The sequence below is a fragment of the Macrobrachium nipponense genome, chromosome 22, assembly GCF_015104395.2.
Source record: "Macrobrachium nipponense isolate FS-2020 chromosome 22, ASM1510439v2, whole genome shotgun sequence".
Classification (NCBI taxonomy): Eukaryota; Metazoa; Arthropoda; class Malacostraca; order Decapoda; family Palaemonidae; genus Macrobrachium; species Macrobrachium nipponense.
This window is the reverse complement of record NC_087213.1, coordinates 54,746,166-54,755,322: the sequence shown is the minus strand read 5'-3', so window position 1 is coordinate 54,755,322 and position 9,157 is coordinate 54,746,166. Positions and strand designations below refer to the sequence as shown.

Here is a 9,157-nt window from a genome sequence, read left to right as displayed (position 1 = left end):
GATCGATTTTAAGGAGACCTGAAATTAGAAGTCTCTCTCTCTCAGTTGGATGCGTTCCAACCAGAGATTCTCTCTCTATATATATCTTTCATTTACCACCAAATTTCCTCCTCCTTATCTGGTTTATCCCATGACCTTCCTATCATGTTTTATGTTAAGGAGAAGCGGTTACCTTGTTTTTTTTTTTTATCCTTTAAAATATCACTTACACTCTCTTACTTGTATAGAATATTGATGAGAGAGAGAGAGAGAGAGAGAGAGAGAGAGAGAGAGAGAGAGAGAGAGCGGAAACATTCTCCCGAAACGGCTATCGGGAACTTATGAGGCTATAAGTTACGGCGTCGTATCGCCGGTCGGAGGAATTATATCGGCGGCGCCCACCAACCCACATTTTGCGCCTTTCCGGCGGACATTTTCTCAGCAAGAGGCCGTGCCTGAAGTGGTGGCATAAGGCCACAGCTTAATCTCTCTGTTTACTGACTTGCTATGCTATCATCATCAACCTAGGTTTCCGAGACAAATAGTGTTTGTTTGTTTGTGTGTTTTTACGTTGCATGGAACCAGTGGTTATTCAGCAACGGCAAATAGTATTTAAAGGTAAGTAAAAAAATTTTTACTACAATATATTTACATGTATTTGTTTAAAAAAATAAACATGCCCATAGAATGACTGTGAAATCATTTATAGTTTCTTATAGTTTGATTAAATAAATCATTATCTAATTAATCTGAGATGTCTAATTTATAAAATCAAGGTCTGAAGGTTCATTCTTTTAAATCTAGTTTAAATATAACTGAGCAGGTTAAGACATATCATGAAAAATTAATTGTGTGAATCTAAGAATTGACGATGAAAATACGGTCAAAGCTTCAAGCAATTACCTTGTGGGAACGTGACCACTGACCACCAAGTTGAGAGAATTCATTACAGAACTCTCCAATTATATTTGTACTACATGATTCTAGAAAGACACTGAGAGGGGTTTTCAGGGGGACTCGCTGACAGATCTGAGTGTCACTTTTAAGTAGCCTCAGAACTTGAAGTGAGGGATACGACCTTCTCCAGGATAACTTCAGAACTCTGAGCCTTCCTTGCAGCAGTTGCAAGACGCTGGACTTTGTCTGGTGCAGCTACAGAACACTGGACCTTTTCTGAAGCAGATACAAAACACTGGACCTACTCTGGAGCGATTACAGAGCTCTGGAGCTTCTCTGGAGTGGTTACAGAGCACTGTAGCTTCTCTGGAGCATTGACAGGCTGCTAGATCTTCTCTGGGATGGTTACAGGCCGCTAGACCTTCTCTGAAGCGGCAGAGCACCGAACCTTCTCTGAAGCGGCAGAGCACCGAACCTTCTCTGAAGCAGTTACAGAACCCTAGACCTTCTCTGGAGCGGTTACAGCACGCTAGACCTCTCTGGAGCAGTTACACGCCGCTGGTCCTTCTCTGGAGTCTGGAGTGGTTACAGGCCGTTAGACCTTCTCTGGAGTGGTTACAGAGCACTGGACCTTCTCTGGAGCAGTGACAGGCCGCTGGGCCTTCTCTGGGGCGGCCACGGGACACTGGACTACCTCTGGGGCCGCCGCTACGGGGCACTGCAGCGGAGCTGGGATCTGCATTATGAAGTGGCCATCGCTGGGGGTCACGATCCTGGAAGTGCCACGCAGTGTCCCCATTTCCCCTTCGAATATGGCGTCGTTGATGAGCTTCCTGACGACGGAGCACGTCTCCGGGGACTTCTTCTCGATGTCCTCTAGTCTGGCGGCCACGTACCTCCCGAAGTCCTCGTAGCTGTTGTCGGAGATCTCCGGAGGAGGTTTTCTCGTGGATGGGGGGTCCGGCACATTTTCGGATGTTCTGTGGACGCGTAGCTTCTTTGACGGCTGCGGGCTGGTCGTCAGGATCGTCTCCAGGGGCCTGATAGTCGCTCCTCCTGTAGGACAATCTCCTCCTCCTACTTCTTCTTCTTCTTTTTCTTCTCCCTAAATTGAGGGAAAAAATCCCGTTAGCTTGATATTATTATTAAGTGTAACTATTCAAATTGCGCAAACAATCCTGTGTGAATCATCTAAAAGGCCATTATTATTTTATTATTATATTATTATTATTATTATTATTATTATTATTATGATTATTATTGGAATTATTATTATTATTCATTATTATTATTAGTATTATTATTATTAATTTGTTATTATTAATTATTATTTATTTCATAAATTGAAATTTTAATCATCATTAAAATTTTTAACTATTCAAATTGAGCAAAAACAATGCTGTGAATCATGCTTAAAAAGGCCATTTTATTATTTTTTATTATTATTATTATTATTATTATTATTATTATTATTATCAATTGATATCATCAAAAATTTTAACTATTTAAATTGAGCAAACAATGCTGTGAATCATGCTTAAAAGGCCATTATTATTATTATTATTATTAGCAATTGATATCATCAAAAATTTTAACTATTTAAATTGAGCAAACAATGCTGTGAATCATGCTTAAAAGGCCATTATTATTATTATTATTATTAACTCGTATCTACATGGGGCAAAACAAAGTAGCCAGTAACTGGCAATAAATAAATAAAAATAAAACAAGCTGCATAAAAAAGATTTTTATAAAAAAAACCAAAAAGGAAGAGAAGGAAAGGAAGAGAGGGAAAAAAAGAGAGAGAGAGAGAGATAGAGAGAGAGATAGAGAGAGAGAGAGAGAGAGAGAGAGGAGAGAGAGAGAGCGGACTGACAGTATTTGAAGACTGTCATTCCTGACAACACTCCTCAATCATTGTGGAATGTCGTTCCTATAATTCTCACGTGATTATTATAGTGTTGCCATACATGATGCTAGTATAATCTATTTTCGAAGGATGACTAAAGTTGCATGAAACTTTTGGATAAGGTAAGCACATGGTTATCACTAAGCAAAAATAAATTAATTCATAAATGAACTGACGGGTAAAATTAGATGCCAAGAAAGTGACTAAATGAATTTGGGTATAATGGGGTATGAAGTATTCACTCAGTCAAGGACTTTGGAATATACACTCTGAAGGACCTTGTAGTTAGGTTATAGATAGGATATATATAGATATATTATATATATTATATATATATATATATAATATAATACACGACTGGTAAAAATGTTTTGTTACAACAGAATTCCAACTAGTAAAAGGAGTCCATAACAACGCCAAAAAATATAGAAAGTAAAGTACTATAGTAGTTTCAGAGACTTAACTCTCTCTCTCTCTCTCTCTCTCTCTCTCTCTCTCATCTCTCTCTCTCTCTCTCCTCTCTCTCTCTCTCTTCAGGTAGGTAAAACGTCTTTTGAAATAAAGTACTACTTATTTTCTATATTTTCTGACGTTTTCATGGGCTCCTTTATATATATATATATATATATATATATATATATATATATACAATTCGTAAATCAGTTACCAAGATTAGTTCTATAAACAATTCGTAAATGGTATAAATAGGACGAGTCCTATCTATACCAACCTCCGGCGCACCAGCAGCAACTTCTAAAGGAGTCCCTTTTTCCTTCGTCGGCTTTTCCAAGTCCTTCAGGAACAGCAGCTCGTAGAAGACCCAGGAAGACGGTTCGTAAACGTCTTCAGCGCCGGGGCCGCCCCTCCCCCTCTTCGACTCCTGAACCTTCTTCAGCTCCCTTCGAAAGTTGCTCCTCAGCGTGTTCAGTTTCCTCTTCACGTCGCTCACCGAGGCGTCCTTCTTCGCGAGCCTGAAGACGCCCAGGAGCTTCTCGTAGCCGGCGTTTCTCTTGTCCTTCCTGGCGTAGTTCTGATTTTGGGCGTCCTAGAGCTCGGGCGTCTCTCTGTAGGCGTCGATGAAGCGCTGCAGCAGCACCTTGCTGCTGCTGTTTTCCGAGAGCGTCGACATTTCGACACGTATATATATATATATATATATATATATATATATATATATATATATATATATATATATATATATATATATATATATACGCTCACTCCACACGGTGTTAGCAGTGACTACTGACTGATGACTGACGCCCGCGAATGACAGTTCAAGACTGTTAAACGCAAGGTAGAGAGTATAGATCTTCGTTGAATGGATGACCGTCAACAATCTTGCCGATCTATTCCATACCATAAGCTCCTCCCACGAGAATGACGCGCGTTAGCGACTGTTTTCATTAATTCTATTACACTTTAAAACCCGTCATTCGCGGTCTTCGTGACTGACATTCCATCATTCCGCTGTTCACACCGTCAGTCGGAATGATGATTGAGGGGTCATTGAAGACTCAAAGAGGACGGCTCGTCGTGGACGCCAAACAGCGCATGTGTCAATTCTTCTAGACTCAATGGATTTTTCTTAGGCTTAACTACAGATTCATCGTCTTTCTTGACGTCTTCCACTGCTGGGTCACATTTATTTTTGAGTTTGTGCTTCAGAGAGTAAGTCGGTAACGATAGGAATGACAACGGCAGTTTCCAAATTGTTTGGATCTGTTGACGGTAAACACATCAAGATTACAGCTAAATCCAAAGATGGAGCATATTTCAGGAATTATAAAGGTTTTGATAGCATGGTGTTAATGGCTATTGTTGATGCAAATTACGAATTTGTGATGTGTGATTTTGGGATAAATGGCACAATTTCTGACGGTGGAGTGCTGAAGGAAACTGTTCTATAGTAAGCTTGTAAACAATAATCTGAATATCCTTCTCCTCGTGTTTGCAATAATTCAGCATATGAATTACCTTTTGTTTTCATAGGAGATGAGGCATTTGCGCTTAGAAATGATTTCTTAAAACCTTTCAGTGAAAGAGTTGAATCACGAAAGAAAAATATTCAATTATAGACTATCTCGTGCTCGAAACGTCGTAGAAAATGCATTTGGCATTTTGACACCTAGGTTTAGGATTTTCCATAGCTCCTTAAATGTGGACTATACAAGTTGCGAAAAGATTGTGATGGCATGTTGTTGTTCTGCACAATTTTTGGCGTAGCACCAAGAAAGACGACTGTAGAGATTTAAATGTTGAACATGATGATGATGTAGTCTCTCTTGTAGGCTTAAATGCAGGTTACGATAGAATGCATCACAAGCTAGCCTGCATTCTAAGGAAATATTTAGAAACTTTTTTTGCAATGAAGGAGCATTATGTTTTCAAGAACATAAGATTGCTAAGAACTATTAAACACTGTAAAACAACTGCATTTTCTCATGTTTTCAGAAAGACCAAGAAGTCAGCTATGACTTACTACATGGGGCCAAATTACATCTATTAATAAACTTTTTTATATTGTGAACCATCTGTATTTTTGAAAATGTAACTTTTTGTTTAATAAATAAATAACAAATAATGTGTTTCATACCTCATGTGCTTGTAAATTCGAGGTGAATGTTCTAATAGCTTCTTGATCCTTTAAAAACTTTAAATCTTCATAGTAAGTCCAAGTTGGCGTATACACATCATCTGCCCCACTTCCAGACCGCATAGAATCTTCGACTTTTTTTGCTTCTTTCCTGAAATTACTCCTGTAGATGTTGATCTTTTTCTTCACTAAGTCTGTGGTTGCATCAGGATACTTTTCTTTAAGTTTTTCTGCTAATTTTCCATACGCTTCGTTTTTTTTATATTTATTCAGATAATGTTTTGACTTAATTTGCCAAAGGCATGGCTGTTCTTTGTATAACTGAAAAAATTCGCCCCAAAATTCTCTATCTTCCGGCATCTTTACTTAAACCTCACTCAAATCTCTGCACCAACAGCCTTAACACTCTGGCCATGCGGTTCACACTGATAACTTAACTGACTGGTAGCCATCACGTCAATGTTCCCTTCAGTGCGCGTTAGCCCCGCCTCCAAAATCAAGCAGAGTTCGATTCTCATCAATGTAACTGACAGTTGTAGTGACAAGCCTCAAACAACCCCATTCACGATCATTTTTGCCAAGTTTGAAGGAATTCCTTCAGTAATTACTGATCATGAATGGCTTGCTACGACGGTGAATCATTTAGACTCCGCCCACATCTTTCGACCACATACTGACTGACGTCTCAAATCCATCGCCATCGGTACAAGTTCTCGGTACATACCAGTAATGGAGTGCATACCATCGGTAATACTTAAATACGGATATTAATGACAGTAATCCTGGTGCCATGTAGTTTTTAAATGGACACATAAACCCTTATTCCCCACATACTTATACGAGTGCTGGCTTGGTTTTTCCTTCTGCAAAAAGCTGAAAAAAAAATACAGCAGAATTTCGAATTTATCTTTCCTTTCCCTTAACCGTCGTGTCAGCCGTTATATTAATTATATTATTATTATTATTATAATAATGACTGTCGACAAAACAGGAGATGTATAAGTACGAGTCTGAGCCCAATAATAGGCGGGTTTTGCAGACGCACAACCCATGGCATAGCCCCGCCCATTACGCTCGATCAAGCACCGACGACAACCAGCATGTTGGCCAAACGCTTTTCAAGTTAAAAGTATAAGAAATCGCTCACAACAGCCGTATTGTCGATCAAACATGCCTGACGACTGCCTGAGCAGATTGAAATACTGCTTTTATTTTGATAGGAACGTGTGATATTTATATGTGACGTGCCAATGAAAGTCTTAAGAGATCATTTATGATACTTCTTCCACTTCATTTCTAGGCCTAATAGCACAGTTAAGAGATCAGAGTAGGCCTGTCAGTAAAAGCCTGTCAAGTCAAGAGGTGGATTCGTAAAGCTTATACAGAAAGCTGAAAAACAGCGCGCTGGCCAAACCCCTTTTTAAAAGGCCAGTTATACATACACCAAGGCCAACATGGTTTACACAAAGGCGTTTGCGGCGTCGCATAAGTCACCTCTACTAGCATATTCCCGCCCACCTTGGTGGCGCTTCATGCTGCATTCTGCACGATGTGATTGCTGCTTCCCGAGAACCACGATGAGCAGTGACGAGGAAGAATATACCGTTGTTGTAGCACAAATGCATGATCGAATGCATAATTGTGTTAAGAAAAGGAAATGGACAAACGATTGGCTTCGACGACGAAGGAACAAGAGGAAGTTACGGAAGTAACTTTAGTGAGAGCTCCTTGAAGAACAACGGCCCATAAAAAAAAAAAAAAAAAAAAAAAAAAAAAAAAAAAAAAAAAAAAAAAAAAAAAAAACGAGAATATCCCTGCCATCAGACAAGGATCATGGCGTGAAGAACCAACAATGATCCCTCTACAAGCCACAAGAACCAGGAATCCGTCAACAGAAAGTATTAACACACGTTCTGTGAATACTTCAATAATGAAGGCAACGACGAATGGCAGGATTGTTGAATTAAGTGGCAACTTTTCATTAAAAAGAAATAAAAGATCATATAACTGAAAAAAAGTGTTTAATTTATAACATCAAAACATTTCTTATGAAAACCATTTTTATCCCGATATTTAATTCTCATTAAAATATTAGATAAATACTGAACACTACACAAAATAATTATATTGATAAATGAATGAATGAATGAATGAATTTTTCGGATATCAATGAATCAGGAGTTGGAGGGGAACGTTATATTGATGAATCATTATACTAAACGTCATCTCAAAACTTACCTCTATCAAAAAACAATTACAAAGAAAGAATAGAAAAGAAAAAAAGAAGAGAAAAAACAATTACAAAGAAAGAATAGAAAAGATTTTCACAAAAAAGTACATTAATTACTGTTTTTAAGTAGTCAGTATTAATTCTGTGAGTAATATTATAATCATTACCTAGTGGTTAAAAATTTTTTTGAAAGCCTAGTCAACGATATAAAAAAAAATCCATGGTAATTTGTAAATATTGTAGGTATATATTTTTGTAATATCCTGTAACATCTTACTTATGTAAATGATATGTAATATTTTTCTAATAAAAGAAAAAAAAATTACCTCAATCATTTCCAATGATGAAGTCGACTCTCGAACATTGTCGTCTTGCAAGAAATGAAGCAAGTCGTAGCACCAGAGCTTCGGTATATATACTACATCATCATCTGTTCCAGCTCCTGACTTTGTTGATTCCCGTTTCGTTTTCTGCTCACGCTTGTACTGGCCCCTAAGAGTATGGATTTTCTTTTTTATATCTTCTTCTGTAATTTCTTCGTTAATGACGAGCATCACTTCCACTAGTTTTCTCATAGCGGCGTCGCGAGCATATCTGCTTTTGTATTCTTGTAATTTTACGTTCCATAGACATGGTTGATGCCGATAAGCATTTATAAGACAACGAACCTCCTCTCTTTTCCATTCCATGTTACTGGTGAGTATAGTCACAACCAGAGTGAGGAGTCTGAGTGGCGCCTGCAGGATGCTTCAGGCATCAGGCTCTGTTTGGGATGCGGCCTCATACGTCTTGGGTTCCTACAGTGTTGCCAGATGGTGCAGAGGAAATTTCAGGACAAATTCAATAAAAAAATTTGAGATGTTGGTAAAAATTCGGTAGACACATATATACTACTTCAATGGTTGGTTTTAAAAAAATAATCTTCTTATCTAAATTAAACTTCCAATATTATTCGGATATAACTTCTTGAATTATTTATCATAATTGGTCGCACAAAACTTAAACTATAAATGCACCACATATTAATTATCCGCCTCATCATCGTCATTAGAAGTACCTATCAGCTGTTGCTGTATTCTGTTGAGAAGTTTTCTTGGAGGTCACTATTCATTCGTTTATGGATTTTCATTCAACTGCGGGAAGCATAGTTCTCGTAGATTATCTGGAGATCCCTTTCAGAATTCAGTAGATTACAGCAGTGATTCGTGATTTCATGAGATCGATCAAAATTTTAGTCAATCTCATGAAATTTCGGTAGATCTGGCACACTGGGGTGGTGCCTCATACGTCAGGGGGAGCACTCAGGAGGGCGGAGCTTGTTTCTGGTTCCTAAGCGCTCACTCAACAAACACAGTTTCGGGGGCACGACACTATTTACGAGGTGCTAAGCTTTATCCCTTTCATTGTTTAACTTTACTTTGGTACTTCAAAATGTTTTCATTCATCTCTAACGATAATTTGGGAGGAGATGGTGATGAGGCTGAGGCGTGCAGCGCGCTCTGAAGCTTGGTGTAAACTGCCAGGCCTTTACGTCTATTACGCCCCT

General features: G+C 38.5%; 1 protein-coding gene across 3 annotated transcripts; it reads right to left on the bottom strand.

Moving 5' to 3' along the window:
- Positions 1-262: 262 nt before the first annotated feature.
- Positions 263-9,130, bottom strand: LOC135198673 (uncharacterized). Of its 3 annotated transcripts, XR_010310863.1 has the most exons (3): positions 5,382-6,218; positions 3,516-4,507; positions 263-1,981 (listed from the first exon to the last, which is right to left on the bottom strand). XR_010310863.1 is itself a non-coding variant. In XM_064226485.1 (2 exons), the coding sequence occupies exons 1-2, from the start codon at positions 5,739-5,741 to the stop codon at positions 1,472-1,474; spliced, it is 870 nt and encodes a 289-aa protein (XP_064082555.1). In that variant the 5' UTR covers positions 5,742-5,826; the 3' UTR covers positions 264-1,471. The 3 variants fall into 3 exon arrangements, 2 of the variants coding, with proteins under 2 accessions (XP_064082555.1, XP_064082554.1); XM_064226485.1 differs by lacking the exon at positions 3,516-4,507 and having other exon boundaries at positions 264-1,981; positions 5,382-5,826; XM_064226484.1 differs by lacking the exons at positions 3,516-4,507; positions 5,382-6,218 and adding an exon at positions 7,938-9,130 and having other exon boundaries at positions 265-1,981.
- Positions 9,131-9,157: the final 27 nt, after the last annotated feature.